This window comes from Pelobates fuscus, chromosome 3, assembly GCF_036172605.1.
Source record: "Pelobates fuscus isolate aPelFus1 chromosome 3, aPelFus1.pri, whole genome shotgun sequence".
Taxonomy (NCBI): domain Eukaryota; kingdom Metazoa; phylum Chordata; class Amphibia; order Anura; family Pelobatidae; genus Pelobates; species Pelobates fuscus.
The window spans coordinates 397,715,513-397,740,183 of record NC_086319.1 but is presented as its reverse complement, the minus strand read 5'-3'; the positions used below and the strand labels follow the sequence as shown (position 1 = coordinate 397,740,183).

General features: G+C 41.2%; 1 protein-coding gene across 1 annotated transcript in view; it reads right to left on the bottom strand.

Annotated features, from left to right (window-relative positions):
- Window positions 1–12,914: 12,914 nt before the first annotated feature.
- The window catches only part of LOC134601893 (extracellular calcium-sensing receptor-like), a 49,943-nt gene continuing 38,186 nt past the window's right edge, over window positions 12,915–24,671 (bottom strand). Inside the window, exons 7-10 of the mRNA XM_063446398.1 lie at window positions 21,940–22,080; window positions 14,051–14,174; window positions 13,068–13,969; window positions 12,915–12,968 (exon numbers count right to left, since the gene is read on the bottom strand). Coding sequence (XP_063302468.1) covers window positions 12,915–12,968; window positions 13,068–13,969; window positions 14,051–14,174; window positions 21,940–22,080 — 1,221 coding nt within the window. The remainder of the gene's footprint in view (window positions 12,969–13,067; window positions 13,970–14,050; window positions 14,175–21,939; window positions 22,081–24,671) is intronic.

The window sequence follows — 24,671 nt, the reverse complement described above, 5'->3', positions numbered from 1 at the left end:
GTCTACCGAGTAAAACAGTACCCCCCATGTACAGGTTTTATAGTGTCTTGGAAAGTTATAGGGTTAAATATAGTGCTAGCAAATTAAATTCCCTATACTTTTGGCCTGGGTTGTTAGGCAGGTCCCGCTAATTGTAATTAATTAGGATACCTAATTATGTAAAATTATTACATAAATATATATGTAAAATTATTATATATACACGTGTGTGGATATATATATATGTATATATATATATGTATATAATTTTTTTACAATTATTTTTATTTATATATAGGTATACATATAGTGATGTATACGTATATACTTAGGTATATACATATATATATTATTTCGTTCTACAAGTATTTTGATATCAATATATATATATTAATATCAAAATACAGTTAGAACGAAATTACACACATATATATATTTTTAATTATTTTTTTTAATTGTTTTTTTTTTTTTTTAACGTATTTATATTTTTTTATTATAAAATATATATATATATATATATATATATATATATATATATAATTATAATTAAGTATATATTTAATCAATATCCTTCTACGTGTATTTTGATATTAATATATATATATATATATATAATTATATATATAAATATTAAAATACACTTAGTGTATGTGTAAATGTGTGTGTCTATATATATATATATTTACTTAGATCATATATATAATATATATATAAATGATCTAAGTATATTTTATTTTTAACTTTAATTTTTTTTTTTTTACTTTAAGGGGTTAAGAGGGGAGGAGAGGGGCAGAGACAGTGTCAGCCAGTGATTTTACATCACTGGCTGACACACAGGATCAGTGATCACAGTGACAGGCTGTCACTGTGATCACCTCCTGCAGATCACGGTAATTGGCCACAGGGGGAGTGCCTGGGTGGCCATGCATGCCCCCCACCGTGATCTGCAGGGGGATCCTGCCTGAAGTTACTATGGGTCAGCCAATAGGCTGACACATAGTAACCTCTGATCGCAGTGACAGGCTGTCACTGCGATCAGATCGCAGGGAGAGGCTGTCTCTGCATTCAGATCGCAGTGACAGCCTCTCACTGCGATCAGACTCTGCAGATCGCGGTCACTGACCGCAGGGGGACTGCCTGGGGGGCCAGGCATGTCCCCCGACCGCGATCTGCAGATTTAAAATGCGGCCGGCTCCATGTGTCAGCCGATTTAAAAATCGGCTGACACATGGTAAATACCGATCGCAGTGACAGCTTGTCACTGCGATCGGAAGCTGCAGACCGCGGTCCCCAGGCACAGGGGGGCTGCCTGGGGGGCCAGGCATGCCCCCCGACCGCGATCTGCAGCGGCCATGTGCCACCGGCCACGTGGGGGGTAAGACCGCCCAGGACGTACTATGCCGTCCTGCGGCGTTTAGAGCCGCCCAAATAAGGACGGCATAGTACGTCCTGCGGTCTTAAGGGGTTAAATCACCAAATCGCCTTAGATCACCAATCGTTTCCCAGCCTCCATGTTCACAATTCACAATAAGAGGTAAGAGGTGAAACCAAGCAGAATTCGAGGAGCAGTGAGTAAGAAGGGTATGAAGGGAATTTATAGCGTTTATCGTTTATCGTTTATCATTTAACGTTTAGCCTTTGAACACAGTTTTGAAGGTTAACACTAGATATCAACTGGTTCCCAAGTTCTGAGTGCATTCTTCATATTGGATTAGGTTAGTTATATTGGTACTCGTTCTAAATACACTTGCTGGTTCGTGCAAAAAAGCGTTATCATGCAGTACCTCAGCAGTACCTCAGCATACTATATTCTTGCTGTACCTTCCCAGCTTCCAGGGCGGGAACTAGGAGCAGAGAGGACCCACCTCTCAAACTTCATCCGAAATTACTGTGTCTCCCTTAATCTCCCGTCATCTTACTCCGGCTTATTCCGCCTCACCTCCCACTGTGCTGCGCCGTGCTGCGCCGTGTTGCTCTGTCTCCCCCCTTCTCACTCCTCAAAGCTCCTCCGGCAGTCATCAGCAGTTTGCGATGGCAATTACGGTAGAAGCTCAGCAGTTATGCAGGCAACACAAAGCGTCCGCCATCAGACGGCTTCGGTTGCCGCTTCCTCTTCCCTCTCCCTCCGCTCCCCTCGTCCGCGCGACGTCACCACGTGCACGTCACGTCATCGCTCCTCCCCCACATTGTTATAGAGGGCCCCCACCCACCGCTCAGGGATGGGGGCCGGGGGGTGAGGACAGTAGGTCCCCCCCTCATTCTTATTTAGGGCGCCCACCCATCGCTCAGGGGTATGGGCTGGGGGGAGGACAGTAGGTCCCCCCTCATTGTTAGTTAGGGTCCCCACCCGCCACTCATTGTTATGTTGGGCCCCCATCTGCCGCGCAGGGGTGGGGGCCAGGGGTGAGGACAGTAGGTCCCCCCTTATTCTTATTTAGGGCCCCCACCCACCGCTCAGGGGTGGGGTCCGGGGGGAGGACAGTAGATCCCCCCTCATTCTTATTTAGGGTCCCCACCCACCACTCAGGGGTGGGGGCCGAGGGGGGAAGGACAGTAGGTTCCCCCCCTATTCCTATTTAGGGCCCCCACCCACCGCTCAGGGGTAGGGGCTGGGGAGGGAGGACAGTAGGTCCCCCCCTCATTGTTATGTAGGGCCCGCAACCGCCGCACAGGGGTGGGTGCCAGGGGGAGGACAGTAGGTCCACCTCCACATTGTTATATAGGGTCCCCACCCGCCGCTCACGGGTGGGGGCTGGGGGGAGGACAATAGGTCCTCCCCCTTATTTTACTTTATGGCCCCCACCCGCCATTCAGGGGTGAGGGCCAATAGGTTTTTTATTTTATTTATTTATTTCTAACAGTGAGAAGCCATAGGCTACTCACTGTATAATAGACATATACCGCTATACCGCGAGTAGGGGCATAATTTACTAATACTTAGTCATCTTTACTTAGTATTAGTAAATGTGTCTGAAAGACCAATTTAGGTCTTGCAGCCTTTTGGTAGATAGCTCACATGCTGCACTGGGCAATCACACCATTAGTAGGCATGGCTGTGATGGCTTCTAAGGGCATACGAGTCAAACGCTTGTTAAATTGGCTGCCCTGCAGCCTTTCAAAACACGCCATTAAATTGCCGAACACCGAACTCCAACCCAAACATACAGTGAAATGTCCGTGTCCGTGTTCGGGTCCGGGGTCCAAAAACTGTAATGTTCGGTACGAACCCGAACTTTTCAGTTCGGGTTCGCTTAACTCTACTCATCAGCTCCTACTGCAAAGGTCTTCAGTTTCTCAAAAGATGTAACAAACCGTCATATAGAAGACAAATTCCTCACTCTTTTAAACAATTCTATCTCCTTATTAATGACCTTATTCTACTATTTATTAATAGTAATTCTACTATTTATTAGTAACTGGAATTTTATGTGACAAATTGCCCTGTGTCCTTGGTTTATGGAGAAGACTAATTGCCAGCCTCCTTCCTCATGATTATGGCCCTGTTGGGTATGGCCCTTTAAGAACAGCATTGGGGCTTTTGGATTTTTATTGGACCGTGCTGGCCCTTTAAGAACCATCTGGGGACATATTGTGACTTTTGGGAACAATGCCCCTTTAAGACTATGTCCCCAGACCTTTAAAATACTTTTCTTATGGCTTTCTCCCACTTGGTTCAGTAAATGGGGCTTACTGAACCAAGTACCACACAGGCGGACCACCCAGAACTGGAAGTGTGCAGCTAATTTACCTCCCAGGCTGGGAGCCTGCTGTAGATAAATTGCCGACCGCTGGGTGGCCGCAGTTTGTGCAAATGAACACGTGGTGGCGGCCATCTTTGTTCATTCGAAAGAGGCCAGCGGTATGTTTAGCCGAATCCATGGAACTGATATCGGCTACACATTTCAACGAACACCGCTGACTCTTACCTTCTCCTACACTCAGTTTTCAGCTACAGAGACTAAGTCCCGTTCGGCAGTTTGAACTCACTGTTATATTAAGCTAAATGCACGAACGGCCCGTTCGTGCGTAAAATGGGACTTAGTCATTTTTCTGTGTAAAATAGACCGATCGCACAGCCCAAATCTATGGAACTGTTTTGTGCAGGAAAATGTGCTTGCTGTCAGTCATAAAGGACTTCCACCTAACTTTTTAACTCCTGGATGGAATTGGCAGAATTTTGGATTTGTTTGTAATTAAAGTGTGCTGAGTTCGAATATGTAATTTTTGTGTAATTGATGGGAGTGTTTGTACTGTATACTACTTGTTTATTGGTTGTTCTGCAAAACCCTATGGGTGGTCCCATGTAGGGAAAACCTGCATAAAAGAAGGCCCTTTGGTGTCAAGTAAAACAGATCTTCTTGACCCTCAACACGTAGTCTTGTCTCGTGATTGGAGGGAACTGCTATATCACACTGGGGATTGCTATGCTCTGCATACTCCCTTAGCTAATCACTACTAAGCTCTTTTAAGAGCTTGTTCCTGCTTCACTCACTTGGAGGAGAGGTTCACCCACTGGAACCTGGAGCCTTGTCGTAGGTCCAGGGTGGGTAGGCGACAGCGAGACTCCAACCAAGCTGCGGCGGTTCGTGTGGTCTGCGGTGGCTGTGGTGTCTGCAGAGCGCTTGGAGCCCTCTGTAAGCGCTAGGAGTATCATTCAACGGAGGTACCCAGTCGGGGTGCCAGGTGATCCGTTACACTACCATAAGACAAACTAGGCAGCCACCTAGGGCGTAGTCAGTGGTGGAACTACAGAGGTTGCTAACATGGCGAGTGCAACCGGGCCCCTGTGTTTCACCTGTGAGTGGGGCCCATGAGCTGGCCGCCTGGCCACCCTAGCACACCCAGGAAGGACGTGACTTTACAGTAAGGCACCTGCTTATCTGAATGTCAGGTGCCTACTATTCCGAAATACATGGGAGGGCTGAGTATGAGCAGCAAGGGGTTGCCAATGCTTTTGATCTTCTTCATTGCTCCCTTACATGCCCTCTGAGGTGATTCTGAGAGCTGGAATGTTGTGTCACTCTGGACCAGCATCCCTAAGCAGAACATGAGGAATAGGATGGGAACCTGGGTTGGCTTAAAAAAATTTAAAAGACTATAAATACAATTAATTTGTGAGTGTGTGTGAGAAAATGTGTTTGTGTGTATGCGAGGTTGTCATTGAAAGCGTGTGTCTGTCAGTGAGTGAATGTGTGTCTGTCAGTGAGTGCGTATCTATCAGTGAGTGTGTGTGTGTATGTTAGTGAGTGTGTCTGTCTGTCAGTATGTCAAATCAGTGAGAGCGTGTGAATGTCAGTGTGTCTGTGAGTGACACATTCACTGACAGTGTTTGTGTATTGAGTGTCTATAATTGAAAATGTGTGTGCCAATGACTGCATTACTGTCAGTAAATGTATGTCAGTGTATGTGTACAAGCAAAAGATGTGCCCTTTCTTAATTTTTTCATATGGGCCCTGTGATTTTTAGTTACACCCCTTGGTTCAGCCTCTCCGCCGGCTTTTATTGTATTATACATTAATAATTAATAATATTGTTTGGCTACTTCATTATCTGGCATCTGACCTCATTACCTGTAACACCTTTGGACCACTGTCAAAAGAATTCTAGGTGGGGATTATACTGTAACGGATCGACGGGCACCTCGACTGGGTACCTCCGTTGAAGGAAGCTCCTAGCGCTTCCTGAGGACTCCAAACACTGCAGCAGACACCACAACCACCGAACCGGAGAAGCATACGAATGCTCTCAAGCATTTGAATGCTGTAAACAGCTGAACAGGAAAAGCATACAATCAGCTTACACTCCTGGCAATCAGCATACAATCCAATTCCTCCAATAACGAGACGACACTTCATTTTGAGGGCAGGCAGAACTGACTGTACTGGCACATACAGCCTCTTTGATTCCCAATCCACAAACATAGTACTGCCCACAGGATTGTATAGAACAACCAATCAATCCCTACAATACACACAGACACTCCCAACAAAATCCTCCCCTCTGCCTGTGATATGATTACTGAACACAATGGGTAATATAATTATCACAGACAGAGAAATACAGTTTTATAAAACATATCACAGGGACCCCAAAACATGCAATAACCCCGTATAAAGTATAAGATCTGGGTGAATCACATATCCAAAATTCACCCAGATCCGTTCAGTAGTTTGGAAGATACAGTTTAATGCAGATTCCGCAGAACATATACAGATTATATAAAATATAATTACTGTATAATGTGTCCCCTGTTGTATAGTTTAAAACTACTGCATGATGTCTTTTTGCACCAAATACCGGCGAGATGGCACCGTGTAGAAAAGTCACAACAGTGTCTGTGAGTTAAAATGGCCGCCATCCATTGTTCTCACCATGTGCTTCATCCATTGTTCTCACCATGAAATGGTGGCCACCCAGTAACTCCACAGTACGTCCCCAGATGGTTCTTAAAGGGCCAGTAGCAGCTTAATAAAATACAATATGCCCAAATCAGTTCCTAGAAGGGCAATACATTCCAGGGCCATAGTCGCAGGGCAGGAGGTGGGAAGACAGGCTTCTCCAATGCCAACCATGCCTGATACATAGAGCAGTCTATCTTCTTATTTTATTAGGGATATCCTAAGAGTGGGGATCAAAAGTGAGGATCAAAGAAACACAATTGTCCGTTTAACCCTAATAATCCTCTAGGACAAGAATGTCAAACATGCGGCCCACAATGGTAATTTTTGCGACCCGGCTGCCCTGAGGCTGCTTTCAGCTGTGGCTGCGATCAGCCGCAAGACAGGAAAAATATTTCCTGATTCTTGCTCTCCCGGCCACAAGATGGCAGTGTGGCTGTGTGTCTGCTGAGCAGACCAGAGCAGCCACATCCCCATCCCTCCTGCTCGCAGTGCCAGAGGAGCATCTGGCCTTCTTGAGCAGGGCTGGAGCTAGAAGACGGACAGCAAATCGTAAGGTAGGAGAGAGGGGCTTGGGGAAGTGGGTAGTGTATTTGAAGGTTGGAGGGGGTAGTGTATTTATTTAAGGAAGGGAAGGGGCCAGTGTATTAGCGTGCTGGGGGGGCAGTGTATTAATTTAAGAGAGGGAAGGGACAGTGTGTTAATGTGGGGGAGGGAGGGAGCCAGTGTATTAAACTGGGGAGGGAGGCAGTGTATCAATGGGAGGAAGAGGGGTGGTGTATTAATGGGAGGGGGCAGTGTGTAATGGGAGGGAGGGGGGTCAGTGTATCAATGGGAGGGAGGGGGGATGTGTTTTAATGGGAGGGGGGCAGTGTATTAATGGGAGGGAGGGGGCAGTGTATTAATGGGAGGGAGGGGGGCAGTGTGTAATGGGAGGAAGGGGGCAGTGTATCAATGGGAGGGAGGGGGTCAGTGTATTAATGGGAGGGAGGGGGCAGTGTGTAATGGGAGGGAGCAGGCAGTTTATTAATGGGAAGGAGGGGGCAGTGTTTTAATGGTATGGAGGGGGCAGTGTGTAATGGGAGGAAGCGGGCAGTGTATTAATGGAAGGGAGGGGGCAGTGCATTAATGGGAGGGAGGGGTGACAGTGTATTAATGGGAGGGAGGGGGCACTGTATTAAGTTGGGGAAGGAGGGGGCCAGTGTATTTGAAGGAAGGAGGGGGCAGTGTATTTATTTATTTGAGGGAGGAAGGGGGTCAATGTATTAGAGTGGTGGGGGGCAGTGTGGTAAAGTAGGGGTAGGGAGGGCAGTGTATTCAATTAGAGCGGAGGGAGGAGGGGCAGTGTATTAGATTAAGGGGCAATGTATTGTAAGTTTGATGATCTCAGCCAAAGTGATAACGATAAAGATAACGTCATTTGTTTTTTACAGCTGTGCAACAGCATACATTCACCATTTCAGTCCCATTACCAAACTTTTCTTAATATGTCAAGGTAGGTGAACTGAAACATTGGTTATATGCAAATGTACGTCTCCTTAAAATAAATTAGCTCTTTTGTTTACTTTGAAGCCCTACAAGTGCGAGGACATCCAGTGTCAGTTAGGCAACTTTTTTTATACTGTACTTTTCTAAATAAACCTACGTTTCTATATAAACTGACGTTTTTGTTTTTTTGCGGCGCACAGAAAGTAAACCTTGTTTATTTGGCTCGTCTTAGCCTTTGAGCCTTTTTGCTCTAGCAGATGGTTTCACCATAGGAAGATAAGTAATTGCCACATGTTTTAAGTGCACTCACAAGTATATATGCTGCTTTATCATTAAGGAGTTCTCTCAAACTAAAACATTTTGGGATGATATCCAAGCTTATCATCACAGCCATAAATTACCATGGCAACCTGTCACCTCTGAATTTGCCATATTGCACATTTCCTTCTACACCAGTAGCCAGTTTACTAACAATAGCTTCCAGAAATTAATTCTCCAGGTATGGGGCCATTTATCATTACCAACACTAATGTTGTCTCAGGTTGTCTTAAGTTTACCTAGCAATTTAGAATAGATGGGCTGCATACACTACTTAACAAACGTGAAAAATCCAAACCAAGAAATACTACATTCCCACATTAGATCCACTTATGCAAAAACGAAAGTTGAGTTAGTCAACCATAGACATTTACACGTTGGTATTCATCCAAAGTGGTATTGGATCATATTGACCTCACATGAGTAATGTGGAGCCAAGGTCTACTCTTTACCGTTATTCCACTTTACCTTAAGCTTCTTTGCTGAAGGATAGACATTGTGATTCATTATTAGGTTCCTTATTGGTTTTGTAGTAAATAGAGTATTCCTCTTTGTCATGTTTCTATTTGTCCTAGTTAATGAGAAGTGTTTTTCTCTTTGTTTAAAATAAAAGTAAAAAATGAGCATAGCTTTCTAATCTTACCAAATATTTCACATTACAGAGCAAAGCTCTGACCACTGAATTGTACTCATGTCCTGAAAAAATGTGGATGCCAAGATAATGCAGAAACATGCCAGTCAAAGTTTTCAGAGAAGCATGGCAACATGAGTCCAATAAATGATGCTTTTTTGATCAATACAAATTTTCGTCATTTCCCAGCAGTTATATAGCACAGAAAAAATAGTGCATGTAATTAAGATATAAAAATCAACAATCATCTATATAACATATTTCTGGCAAGTGTTTTCTTATTCAAAATAAATCATCAATGGTCATTTGTGTGAGCTCTTTTAGTGAGAAGGATCAGAAGAGCCTGGTAAAGAAACAGCAACGTCAGGAGAACATTATTTATGCAGTGTATTCTACCAATCCAAAGATTCTACCTCCTGTCAGAACAATTCTAATGTCACCCAGGATTTTCTATTTTAATACAGGTACTCAAAGGACAAGAGACAAAATGGTGTCATTTATTTTGAAGCAAATACCCTTAAAACAACCGTTGATTGTGTTTTCTTATGGGCGAGAGTTGCTGTAATACCTGAATTGTTTCAATGAACTAACAGATACTTCATTCAGAGGGATCGTTTGGCCTACTTAACCCCTTAAGGACCGAGGACGGTTCAGGACCGTCATCGGCATTTTTGCATTGCCGACCGAGGACGGTCCTGAACCGTCCTAACGGTCCAATGTACTTACCCGATCGCCGTCGTTCCCCCGGCAGCGATCGGCGGTGCTCCCGTTGTGGGGAGACTGCCTGCAGCCCAGACAGTCTCCCCATGGCGGATTAGGACCCCTGGGGCCATGTGATCGCCCAACAGGGCGACCACATGGTCACAATAGGTGTCCATGTCTCTGCCTGCAGGGGGACTGTCTGTGCTGACAGGCAGTCTCCCTGCTTAGTGTAAAATCATAAAAAAAATAAAGTTTAAAGTTAATAAATAAAAATTATAATTATATATGTGTATATATATATGATATATAGACGTATATTATATATATATATAATATACGTCTAAATATCATATATATAATGTCATACTAAGTGTATTTTTATATTAATATGTACATATATTAATATAAAAATACACTTATAATTAAATTACACACGTGTATATATATATAATATATATAATAACTATATATATTGTGTATATATTATTATAAACTACAAATAATAAGTAATTTAAATTAAACTAAAAAAATTAAAAATAATAATAAAAATTTTAAAAAAAATTATATATCTATACGAAATTTTATTCTAACTGTATTTTGATATTAATATATATATATTTATATCAAAATACACTTAGAATGAAATTGTATATATATCTATGTATATATAAATAAATAAAAATAATACGAACTATTCATATGTCCATATACAAAATTACATAAATACCGTAATTATATAAATATACACGTAGACTTCAAATATATAAATATGCATATATATTTAAATTCTATGTGCGTATTTATGTAATATTTTTACATAATTAAGTTATTTTATTGATTGCAATTTAAGGGACCTGCCTGCCAACCCAGGCCGAAAGTTCAGAGAATTTAATTTGCTATCACTGTATTTTACCCTGTAACGTTCTACGACACCCTAAAACCTGTACATGGGGGGTACTGTTTTACTCGGGAGACTTCGCTGAACACAAATATTAGTGATTCAAAACAGTAAAACATATCACAGCGATGATATTGTCAGTGAAAGTGACTTTTTTTGCATTTTTCACACACAAACAGCACTTTTACTGATGATATAATTGTTGTGATACATTTTCCAGTTTTGAAACACTAATATTTGTGTTCAGCAAAGTCTCCTGAGTATAACAGTACCCCCCATGTACAGGTTTTATAGCGTTTTTGAAAGTTACAGGGTCAAATATATGGGTCATATTTTTACATTGAAAATGGCCAGGTTGGTTACGTTGCCTTTGAGAGCGTATGGTAGCCCAGGAATGAGAATTACCCCCATGATGGCATACCATTTGCAAAAGTAGACAACCCAAGGTATTGCAAATGGGGTATGTCCAGTCTTTTTTAGTAACCACTTAGTCACAAACACTGGCCAAAATTAGCGTTCAATTTAGTTTTTTACTTTTTTCACACACAAACAAATATGAACGCTAACTTTGGCCAGTGTTTGCGACTAAGTGGCTACTAAAAAAGTCTGGACATACCCCATATTGAATACCCTGGGTTGTCTACTTTAAAAAAAATATGTACATGTGGGGTGTTATTTAGCGATTTATGACAGATAATAGTGTTACAATGTCACTATTGATACATTTTAAAAATATAGGTTTTGAAACCTCAATATCCTACTTGTACCTATAGCCCTATAACATGCAAAAAAATTGCAAAAAGCATGTAAACACTGGGTATTTTTAAACTCAGGACAAAATTTTGAATCTATTTAGCAGTTTTTTTCATTCGTTTTTGTAGATGAGTAAAAGATTTTTTACATAAAAGTCAAAAAACATGTATTTTTTTCAATTTTTCATCATATTTTTTCATTTTTTAAAAATTAAATTACATGAGATTATATAAATAATGGTATGTAAAGAAAGCCCCTTTTGTCCTGAAAAAAACAATATATAATTTGTATGGGAACAGTAAATGAGAGAGCGGAAAATTACAGCTAAACACAACCACCACAAAAGTGTCAAAAAGATGCCTGGTCGCAAATGTACAACATCGCAAAAACAGTCCAGTCCTTAAGGGGTTAAACATCTTCAGCAAACTATGGTTGTTGAATAATACTGATTACTGAGAGAAATTATTCACAAGGCCCATACAACTGACCAGGTCATTGTTCAAGGGGCTATACTCAACATTGTGTGAGAAAGTAGAATGAGAGAAACACTTTAATTTTACTGCTGACAATTAAATGAAACTTGGTGGTGGAAGGTATCTCACCACCCTTTGACAGCACGGATTATCTCAGTCCTGCTGATAAATTGGATGTGTGGGAAAGGGTGTAAATAGCCTAACTTTAAATTCCAAGACTATTAGCATTGGTAGGTATCCATAATGGTTATGAATACTTACTAAAATCTAGCTTAATTAGACAGTTTATTGTGTTTTCAATATAAGGGTATGGTGATCTGACCTAAGTATTACCTATAGATCAGATAACAGTATTATGATCCCATGATCTGTATTGTCTTGCAGGAAAGTCTTGGTTCCTTTGGTTTGTAATATTAATGTTTTTTTTTTTTCTTTGTTAATGCACTATAATGTTTAGCTATAATATATAAGGGAGACGCCTCTTGTTTACCATTGCTTCTTATTATATAATCATATTAGTATATTGCTTGTCAAAATTAGCAACACTAGATTATAATTAACGTAATGATAAAATAAAATTGCAATTTGATTATATGCCATACATAGTCTTTTATTTTCATATACAACTGTATGCATATTATTATATACATAATGTCAAGAAATTCAGAAAATTACTAAAAAATATTGTGGTTATTTTCAAATCTATTAAGGTTTATGTGCATTAATTGGTTTCGCATTCTAAATCATTAAACCCATAAAATCTCACATAATATATTGTTGTAAAACGTATTAATTATGTTATGATATATTTATAAGATAATTGTGTAAAATACACAACAATCCCCAGGACTCCAGGTTCCTACTACGAATAAAAAACAGTGGAGAATAATTGGCTGCAAAATTGAATTCCCGAGCATCTAGAGGAGGACTTTATCTAGATGATTTAAGTAGTCCAAATTAGTCTATTTATTTTTAACATATTTTCTGCACAACCACTTGTTTAAAAATAATTAAGGATTTTTAACTAATGTAAATGGCCTGCAATTTAGATCTGAGTTCGATGTATTCAGGTGTAGTTTACATTATTTTCAGAAAATAGTACATAGTCATATAATTATATAGGCTGAAAAAAGACTTGCGTCCAGTCCAATTAGTTAAAAACCTACCAAATGTAACAAACTTTCCTCGTACACCCAGAATGAAATCAACCATTGATAAAGAACATACATATGTTAATTAAATATATTTGCCAATATTATTTTAATATCCAATGGTCACACTATCAAGGAATGCTGACTGTTTAGCAATATGAACATCTGGATGATAATCTGTTTTATATAACAAAAAATGATAACAGTTTTTGTAGAAGTAAAAATACATTTAGATTTGTTTTTTCTTCCATTTTACTTATAACGATTTTTTTTTACTTTATTAGTGTCACTCATTAGATGCTTTTTGATGTTCCTATTAGGATGTAATAAGATGATATAACATTTGGGAGCAAACATGAAACAGACAATTGCCCAGCTTGACGACTGAATGGCAAAAATCTCCATGGCTACAGTGTACTTTCCACGGGCACTTAGTGAGGCTGGGATAAAAGATACCCATACAATGAGAAAAGCCAGCATACTGAAAGTAATGCATTTGGCTTCATTGAAGTTGCCAGGAAGTCTCCGAGCCAAGAAAGCAACAAGAAAGCTATTTAGGGCAAGAAACCCAAGATATACTAAAGTTCCCCAAAAAGCTGTGGGTGAACCTTCATTGCATTCAACCACAAGAACTTCAGAGTTGTAGCTAGAATTGTGTTCTTGGAAAGGAGGAGAGAAAGCCAGCCAACAGATACAGATTAAAAACTGCATGAATACACCAAGACCGATAACTAGATAAGACACTTTTGGCTTGGCCCACGTCTTTAAGCTGCTGCTGGGCTTTGTGGCCCTGAAAGCAATTACTACCATAACTGTTTTTGCCAGAATACATGAAACGCAGAGTGCAAAGACCATGCCAAAAGTCACCTGTCGTAGACGGCATTTCTCCAAGTGTGGATAGCCAATGAAAGCCAGGGAACAGAGGAAGCAAAGTGACAGCGATACCAGAAGAAGACAACTGAGAGTGTAATTGTTAGCTTTCACTGCAGGAGATGTCCGGTGATATACCAGTAACCCTAGAATTGCTATAGGAATCATGGAAGATGTAACACTGGTGGATGAGAGAGTAATACCTAAAGGCTCTTCGTATGAGAGGAATTCAATGTACTTTGGAAAACAGCTATTTTTATGAATACTTGGCCATTCATTCCATGGACACGTAAAACATTTCAGTGAATCTAGGGTTAGAGAGAACAATGAATTATGAAATCATGTTAGTCTTCTCTGTATTGTGTTTTGCTGTTTCATGCTCTACTTACCAGTTTCATTGGAAATTTCTCCTGGTGGACAAGGGATACATTCAAAGCAACAGATAGGTTTTCCTCTGATTGATGCCTTTCTAAACCCTGGTTGACAACTCTTACTGCAAACTGAGGGCGGAATCTGAGGATAAAACAACCACTACTGTTCTTAAGAAATATTTTTATACAGGTAAATATGAACTAAGTTTTCCTCTAGGTACCACAAGAATATGCACATTTCAGATATCTTACAGTGATATAATGATATGGTACTATGTGCCTTTGTTTCTTTCTCTGGCTGGTTGCAATCTGTAACTCTTTATTTTTTATAAAAATACATGGATTTGCATTCTAATCTGAGAATTTACATCTTAAGAGGACCCTCCAGACACTGCATTTTACTGTAACAGTTATGATGCAAAGAGTTTTTAGGTGTTTCAGTCAAACTGTTTTTGAGAAGTTTGACAAAATACTCAACTCTCACAGCACCTCAAACTCTGATGCTGCCACTGAGATAAGAGATTGATTGACACTAACCAATGGGATAGAGGTGAATTACTTTTTACATGATAACCTTTATATTTAGCTGTTGTAGTAGTACTTTGTTCACTCATTTAAACAATAAACAAAGTATTTAATAAATGTATGCATTAACAGTTAAGTAATAAATAAGTCTTGGAATACTAGAGCACAAGCTCAGCATTAGTTTAAATAGGAAAAGTATCTTCAAACTGTTTTTTGTGTGTCTTTTTTGGGATCAACAGCAAAAAAACAGATGTGAGGAATGCTGAAGGATGCACATCAACATTTACAAAAAAAATGCAAGCTAACTGTAGAGTAAAAATAAGAAATTAAACAAAAAAATATCATCAAAATAAATAAGATTTGTAAAAAATAATATAGAGATGTTCCAAATAATATAAGGCAGTGGTTCCCAAAACCAGTCTTTAACCCCTTAACACCGCAGCCAAATGTACAAGTTGTGAACGAAACAAAATGTAAACAAAACCTGGCATTTGCGCTATATGTCTGTCAAACCGTAATTCACCTCTTTCATATTAAATGCACCCCCCTTATTATATATCATTTTATTCAGGGGAAACAGGGCTTTCATTTAATATCAAATATTTAGCTATGAAACATAATTTAATATGAAAAACATGGGATAAAATAAGATTTTTTTTATTTTTTTAGTTCTACAAGACATTTTAACTGTCAATGTCATAATACTGTTTGCTTTTACTGCAATAAAATACACATATTTGTATTCAGCAAAGTCTCACGTGTAAAACAGTACCCCCTATGTACAGGTTTTATGGTGTTTTGGGAAGTTACAGGGTCAAATATAGCGTGTTACATTTGAAATTGAAATTCGTCAGATTGGTTACGTTGCCTTTGAGACTGTATAGTAGCCCAGGAAATAAATTTACACCCATAATGGCATACCATTTGCAATAGTAGACGACCCAAGGTATTGCAAATGGGGTATGTCCAGTCTTTTTTAGTAGCCATTTGGTCACAAACACTGGCCAAAGTTAGCGTTAGTATTTGTTTGTGTGTGAAAAATGCAAAAAACGCCAATTTTGGCCAGTGTTTGTGACTAAGTGGCTACTAAAAAAGACTGGACATACCCCATTTGCAATACCTTGGGTTGTCTACTATTGCAAATAGTATGCCATCATAGGGGTAATTTTCATTCTTGGGCTACCATAGGGTCATAAAGGCAACGGAAGCAATTTGGCGAATTTTAATGTGAAAAAAATGAAACACAAGCCTTATATTTGACGCTGTAATTTTTTAAAACACCATAAAACCTGTACATGAGGGGTACTGTTGTACTCAGGAGACTTCGCTGAACACAAATATTTGTGTTTCAAAACAGTAAAAAGTATTGCAGCAGTAATATCGTCCGTGTAAGTGCTGTTTGTGCGTGAAAAATGCAAAAACCGTCACTTTTACTGGCGATATCATCGTTGTAATACATTTTACTGTTTTGAAACACTAATATTTGTGTTCAGCGAAGTCTCCCGAGTAAAACAGTACCCCCCATGTACAGGTTTTATGGTGTCTTGGAAAGTTATAGGGTTAAATATAGTGCTAGCAAATTAAATTCCTTATACTTTCGGCATGGGTTGTCAGGCAGGTCCCGCTAATTGTAATTAATTAGGATACCTAATTATGTAAAATTATTACATAAATATATGTGTAGAATTAATATATGTATATATATATACATATGTGTATATATACGTATATATATATATATATTTTTTTTATATTTTTATTTATATATAGGTATATATATAGTGATGTATACGTATATATATTTATGTATATAGATAAAGATCAAAGGTAGGAAAAGCACTCCAAGGACTTCTTTCAATGTAGAAAATAAGTAAATTTTATTCGGCAACTGCCATAAAAACTTCAACGTTTCAGTCCTGTGTCAGGACTTTCGTCAGGATCCTTTTTTTTATGGCAGTTGCCGAATAAAATGTACTTATTTTCTACATTGAAAGAAGTCCTTGGAGTGCTTTTCCTACCTTTGATCTTCATAAAATTTGCTGACAAGCACCGGGCTATACCTACATCTTTACAGGAGTGCAAGCATTGGACAATATTATGTATATAGATATATATATTATTTCGTTCTACGTGTATTTTGATATAAATATATATATATATTTGTGACGAGAGCAATCTCGCCACATTGCATTGGAGAAGCCTGGCTGCCCGCCTGCTGCCTTTGGACTATGGCCCTGGGAGATTGGGCCCTTTAAAAACAGTATGCGGCCATACCAGAGTGTATGTCACTCATTCTGGCCCTTTAAATACAGTGGGGTCATTTGGTACTTGCCCTGTGTGAGCTGTGGTAACCCAGATAGCTATGCCATGGAGCCTATTCGTGTGATTAAAGACTTTGGCTCTATGGCGATTAAACTGTATTCGGTTGGTCTGAGTGCAATTCACCTAATAATGTGCACTCAGACTTGAGCTATCTGGGGATATGTGAAATGTCTGTGTGTTATGTGTAAAATGTGACTTTATGTATTTTAAAGTGTTTTATGTCGTTTTGCAACCATGTGGTTAATGGAGTCTGCCTCTAGTCCTGGATAATTGGATTACTTCTCCAATTATCTCCAGGGCAGAAGGGAGGAAACCGGGATGCATTGTGGGGATGTTTTTCTTCTGTTTGAGCCAGATTTTGCCATGCTGCAAGCCAGGGCCCAAAAGATACTTTTACTAACTTTTGAACCCCTGGTCTGATTCATGCAATTTTTGAGTATGTTGTTTCCCCGAATGGATTGATTGTGAATATGTATTGTTATGTGAATGTGATGTATGGTTTTAAAGTTATGAAAGTTGTGTAAAAGTATATTTTGAACTGTATGCATAATGGGATTATGTGTCACACTAAGGGGAGGGGATGTGTGGGATGTAACATCTATGTCATTGGTTATTTTATGCCTCCCCCTGGGTGTGGCCTGTATGTGTACTCATGTAATAAAAACCAGGCTGGGTGCCCCAGCACCTCAGACCACTGCTTGACCTTCAACACGGAGCCTTGTCTCGTTCTTGGGGGAATTCACTGTATGCTGTTGGAGATTGACTGCTAGGAGTTTAAGCTGATTGTCTGCTTTTCCTGTTCGTCTGCTAGCAGCTATTTGTGAGGTTCCAGGTATCCAGTTCGGGAGTGTGGTGTTCTGCAGTAGCTGTGCCTGTCTCTCAGAAAGGGGCATATCGCCTAAACGGATTTTAACCCCTTGTCTGCTGAAACGGTCCGTTACAATTGGTGGCAAGCGGCGGGATCGTTCCTACAGCCAGAAGAACAGCTACAGGAAACACAATTTCTTTGGATTTAGAAGTGGGGGCAACGCATGTCCCAGTACAGCGACTCTAAAAGCAACAGAATGGAACCAGCAGTGTTATACGAGGAGGAGGACCTGGATCGCCGGGATGCATTAAGGAAAAGCATCTGGTACCAGGCCCTGGATGTACAATACCAGCGGGGTGAGAGTCTCCCCAGTGAAGAGCAGCGGTTGCAGAAGCAAGTGGCCCTGCGGATGCCCTTCCTGGGAGAGCAGCCCCTGGAGGAATGGATGAAGGAATTGGAGCTCCGAGTATGGCAGGAGATTTGGCTGGAAGATGCCTACCAGGCACTCTGGTGGTATATGGCACAGTATATACCCTGGACAGCCGAGCATGACAAGCCAGAGGGAGAGGAGTTTGATGGTCCTGGCTTGTTATGGGAGTCCTTTGCAGAGACGGACTTCGGGAGCCCTGCGCAGACCAGACTTCAGGATATTTTCTACACAAGGGAGGCTAGGCATGACTGGGATGACCCCCATGAGGTAGGGCAAGACCTGCTTCACCTAGCAACCAGGGAGTGGGAACTGGAGCAGGACTACCGAGATCTCTTCCACTCCATTGGGAAGGCTCAGCAGGACAGTAAAGTGACAGACCCAGATCCAGACCCATTCCGCTGGGAAGATATTGTGGAGATTTACTGGGAAGAACCCCAGGTGGCCGGTAGAGATGGGACCGAGGTCTCTCCACCGGTCCTGCAGGGAATTGGGAGCCCAGTCTCCATTCCCCAGCGGCAGGCTGAGTTACAGGGGGCAGAGGTAGTTGGTCCTACCCCCCAACAGCAGAGTGATATGCCGGGAAGGCAGTGTGAAGTGCAGGGAGAGGAGAGCAGCATCCTCCCTCCCCAGCGGCAAGCTGAGTTACAGGGGGCAGAGGTAGTTGGTCCTACCCCCCAGCAGCAGCGTGATTTTTTGGGAATAGAGAGCCCAGTCTCCTTTCCCCAGCGGCAGAGTGTCCAGCAGGGAATAGAGAGCCCAGTCTCCTTTCCCCAGCAGCAGGACACTGTATTGGGAGAAGAGACAGTCGGTCTCCCTCCACAGAGGATGGAAGTATGTATGGGAGAGGAGCTTGCTACCACCTCTCCCCAGCGGCGGATCATTGATGAGCAGGGAATAGAGAGCCCAGTCTCCTTTCCCCAGCAGCCGGACACTGTATTGGGAGGAGAGACAGTCGGTCTCCCTCCACAATGGCGGAAAGTATGTATGGGAGAGGAGCTTGCTACCACCTCTCCCCAGCGGCGGATCATTGATGTGCAGGGAATAGAGAGCCCAGTCTCCTTTCCCCAGCGGCAGAGTGTCCAGCAGGGAATAGAGAGCCCAGTCTCCTTTCCCCAGCAGCAGGACACTGTATTGGGAGGAGAGACAGTCGGTCTCCCTCCACAAAGGCGGAAAGTATGTATGGGAGAGGAGCTTGCTACCACCTCTCCCCAGCAGCGGATCATTGATGTGCAGGGAATAGAGAGCCCAGTCTCCTTTCCCCAGCGGCAGAGTGTTCTATTGGGAGAGGAGCCTATTACCCCCTCTCCCCAGCGGCAGCTTAAGGTACCAGGGGGAGACTGTAAGCCCCCCACCGGTGCAGATGGGACGTGGTCTCTGCACTTACCACACAGGGGGTAGGGATGGTCGGTCCTGCCCCCCCACGACAGGGCTTTTTAGCCAAAGGGGAGACAGTCGGTCTCCAGCAGCAGAGCAGTGCAGCTAAAGGGGAGACAGTCGGTCTCCAGCAACCAGGCTTCAACCAGACTACTCCCGTGGTAGTGCTGGCATCAGGGCAGAGTACCGCTGGTCTCTGCCCACTCAGCAACCCACCAAGGCAGCCTACCAGTCCCCCACACAGCCATGGTGAGGCACCTGGACATGGACAAATTTCTCCTCTACCCAGGTGTAGTAACCAGTTATTGTGGGTGGGCTGTACTGCTGTTTCTGTTTTGTGGGTGGGCTGCTGGACTAACAAGGGCACTGACCGGCAGGAGGTCAGATACCCTGTTAGTCTGTTTGGAAAAGGGGAGAGATGTGACGAGAGCAATCTCGCCACATTGCATTGGAGAAGCCTGGCTGCCCGCCTGCTGCCTTTGGACTATGGCCCTGGGAGATTGGGCCCTTTAAAAACAGTATGCGGCCATACCAGAGTGTATGTCACTCATTCTGGCCCTTTAAATACAGTGGGGTAATTTGGTACTTGCCCTGTGTGAGCTGTGGTAACCCAAATAGCTATGCCATGGAGCCTATTCGTGTGATTAAAGCCTTTGGCTCTATGGCGATCAAACTGTATTCAGTTGGTCTGAGTGCCATTCACCTAATAATGTGCACTCAGACCTGAGCTATCTGGGGATATGTGAAATGTCTGTGTGTTATGTGTAAAATGTGACTTTATGTATTTTAAAGTGTTTTATGTCGTTTTGCAACCATGTGGTTAATGGAGTCTGCCTCTAGTCCTGGATAATTGGATTACTTCTCCAATTATCTCCAGGGCAGAAGGGAGGAAACCGGGATGCATTGTGGGGATGTTTTTCTTCTGTTTGAGCCAGATTTTGCCATGCTGCAAGCCAGGGCCCAAAAGATACTTTTACTAACTTTTGAACCCCTGGTCTGATTCATGCAATTTTTGAGTATGTTGTTCCCCCGAATGGATTGATTGTGAATATGTATTTTTATGTGAATGTGGTGTATGGTTTTAAAGTTATGAAAGTTGTGTAAAAGTATATTTTGAACTGTATGCATAATGGGATTATGTGTCACACTAAGGGGAGGGGATGTGTGGGATGTAACATCTATGTCATTGGTTATTTTATGCCTCCCCCTGGGTGTGGCCTGTATGTGTACTCATGTAATAAAAACCAGGCTGGGTGCCCCAGCACCTCAGACCACTGCTTGACCTTCAACACGGAGCCTTGTCTCGTTCTTGGGGGGATTCACTGTATACTGTTGGAGATTGACTGCTAGGAGTTTAAGCTGATTGTCTGCTTTTCCTGTTCGTCTGCTAGCAGCTATTCGTGAGGTTCCAGTTCGGAGTGCTATTTTGTATCCAGTTCGGGAGTGTGGTGTTCTGCAGTAGCTGTGCCTGTCTCTCAGAAAGGGGCATATCGCCTAAACGGATTTTAACCCCTTGTCTGCTGAAACGGTCCGTTACAATATTAATATTACAATACAGTTAGAACGAAATAAAACACATCTATATATTTTTTAATATTTTATTTTTAATTATTTTGTTTATTTAATTTTTTTACGTATTTACATATTTTTTTTTAATATTATTTATAAATATATATATAACAATAATTATATATATATTTAATCAGTATAAGTCTACGTGTAATTTGATATTAATATATATATATATATAATTATATATATATTAATATTAAAATACACCTAGACGGTGTATGTGTGTGTGTGTATATGTGTATATATATACTTAGATCATATATATATATATAATATATATATGATCTAAGTATATATATATTTTTTTACACTTATTTAATTAATTTTAATTTGATTTTCAGCCAGCAGGGGGACCAACTGTCATTACAGTTGCTCCCCCTGCTGGCAATGCCTGAGCCAGCTATACCGGCCATGTGATTGTGAGGTCCTCGCAAGGACCTCACTCTCACATGACCGGGGGACACCGGAGGAGGAAGATCTGCCGCGGGGGGGCTCTCTGGGAGTCCCCCCAATCGCGATCGCCGGCGTGGGACCACCGGCGACCGGGTAAGTTAAAAAAAAACGGCGGGCGTATATTTACGTCCTGCGGCGTTTAGAGACGCTTTTAAAAGGACGTAAATATACGTCCGCCGGTCTTAAGGGGTTAAGGCACCCCTATCAGTCCAGGATCTAGGGATTACCCAGTTGTTGTTAATCCCTAAATCCGAGACTGGTAGAGGTGCCTTGAGGACAGGTTTGGGAATCACTTGTACATGGAGATAAAAAAGCTATAGCTACACAATTAGGCACCTTTCTCTCACCAGTAGCCCACTGTATCATGCTTGTATTTATGAAGAGGACTTTATCTAGAGGAGATGAAGTTGCATAGCTTCCCACCTTGATATGTTTCATTGTGCTTTCTGGACCCATTTGCCAATTTACAATATCATATGCCGGAGGAGGGTTCCCATTGGAATCAAAGAACATATCCCTTCCACTGCTTAGGCTGAAATTAATCCTCTTCATGTAGTGCAGCAACTGCAAAGACACCACATCAATATCTTAATCATGAATATCCGCTCAATTGCAAAAGCAACTTACTATTATTCAACAATGTGACTGAAATGACTATGGCCTCAAATTAATGTTGTTGGACACGCTTATTAAATAATGTAATATTTTTGGATAAGCTTTGAAAATATATATTTTTTTCAAAAATGTTTTCATATAACATTTCAGATAAAATGTTTTTGTTTCTAACAAGTATATCAATATATCATAAAATATATCAAAATATTACAAAGGACCACCTATGGGAAGTCATTTCTGCTCTCGTCTAGTCATTCAAATCATGACATTGAGCCTTGTGATGGATCTGCTGTACTCCCACTTAGTACACCCACCATGTCAGCTTCCTCAGTGCTACCAAGGGATTTTGAAGAGTTTCAAACCTAGTCATCAAAGCTTGTCTGAGGACATTTTCACTAGTTCATAAATTAGTTCTTCAAAATACTTTCCCGAGTGAGTACTGTGACGTTTAATTAATGAAAACTATTATTTTCTTATTTAAGGTTGATTTACAAGGCATGATTATGTCAGGGTATTTATCAAATTCTCACTATAATATCATTGTGAGACTTTGTCGCAACCTCCTGGGTCATTTTGGTCATACTTGTGAATTTATGCTTACTTAATAACATGGTAAATGTATACCCGAACAAACCCCTTGTCCTTAAGGTAATCAAGTACTACATGTAGTGTTATATTGTAAATGGAAAGGGTTATCTTTTTGAAGTCTGATATCTTTGAGATCTAATCCATATGTATAACTGTTGGCAATTTTACCACATGACAGGAGGCTTCATATTTGCATATCTTTCTTTACTGAAAACTCCAGCAGCATAGAAACATATCAACCAATCAGAAAACAGTTATGGTGCCCATAAAAGGCCCTGTCTATGACATCACTTCCTCTTTATTTGCTACTCCAGCCTACAACAGGTCAGAGTATTTTGCCTCTCCTGTGTAACCTCATTTTTACAGACTATTTATATTCGTGTTTACTTTCATACTTCTTGCTCCTATACCTGTCCCTCCTTGACTTATACTGTATCCATGACTGTTTTCTCACTGTCCTCTGTTATACTGGTGCATTACCTGTAGCAGTTTTGTTTCCTTTGCCCGTGCCCCACGCGTTCCGCGGACCTGTTCTCCTTGTATTTCATTTTCCGGCACTGGTTGGGACTGTGTGGGGACGGGTGGAGGGAGGGCGGGGCGTTTTTTTTTCACCGTTGCGGACATTTGCGCGCGAACAGCAGACATCTTGGATCTTGTGTCTCACGAGATCTACGACGGCCGCCTTCCCTCTTGCTTTACAGAGAATCACTCGATCTGCACCTTTAGTGTTGCCTTTTCCTCAGGATTGCTACTCACTGTTATAAATCTAACATCACCAAATATACTTATGATGAATGTGTAACACTACCTGTCAGTTTTCCAATACACTTTCCCTCAGGATTGCCCTCACTATATCAAACTGCTCCATGTACTGGTGATGAGTGTTTTACACTGCCTGGCGGTTTCACATATATGAACTAATTACCAATCCACTTGCTGGATATTTGAGCATGCAAATCATTAAAGGAAACTAAGTGTATTGCAGAGTACCCTTCACAGGGATACATATATTTATATTTACTGTACCTAGTGTACATATTGAACGTGGGTGTCCTCGGGGTAATTTTTCATGTCACACCACCTGAGGCGACCCCCAGATATGCATGCAATGCTTGTAAGGTGCCAATAATTATAATGTGGGTGTCCTCTGGGTTACCATGGCACACCACCTGGGATGAACCCCAGCCGAATGCACGAGGGTCCTGCGGCTGCAGACCTTAAGGAGACAGGCCCCACACACTTCTATAATAAGCCTGATTGTTAAAAAACGTGCATACAGCTCTGGCGTACATCCCTGAAGAAGTCCAACATTTGACCGGACGAAACGCGTTGGATTAACCCCTTGTGGACATTCTTTTATTTATGTGTGTTTATTTTACATTTTGCTGTAACTTACTGCTGCTCCTAACTCCTACTGTGGTGACTTTGAAGGAAACATCCATCCAGGAGTGTACATTAACTTGGAGATACGCTGTTTTTATACTTCTTAAGTGTAAGTGCGACCAATAAATTTGTTATACATTATTTTATACGTACTTCACTATATTTTGATCTTCTTATTTCACATATCTGGTTGGAAGACATTACATCTCATCTCATACTCATCAAATACCCCTGAGTGGGTGAAAGGCCTGATTACCTCATCCGTTTGTGAGTGTATTCATATCACATTTATTTCACATCCTTATTACATACTATTTTACGCTATGTTAGCTATTTGATTTATTCACACAGAGCATATGCCTGGAGAGTCTACCTAAATACAGGTCATTCTATTATATATTGTATCTATACGTATTCTGGGTGATTTCCACTTCTTTGTATATGTGTATATTTTCTTAGGTGGCTGTGAAGTACACCTGGGATCACTTTCAGCTATACGTTTTCTTCACCTCTAGTGTATATACTTCTCTTTTTTTGGTTTTACACTAATTGCAAAGATGGTCTATTTT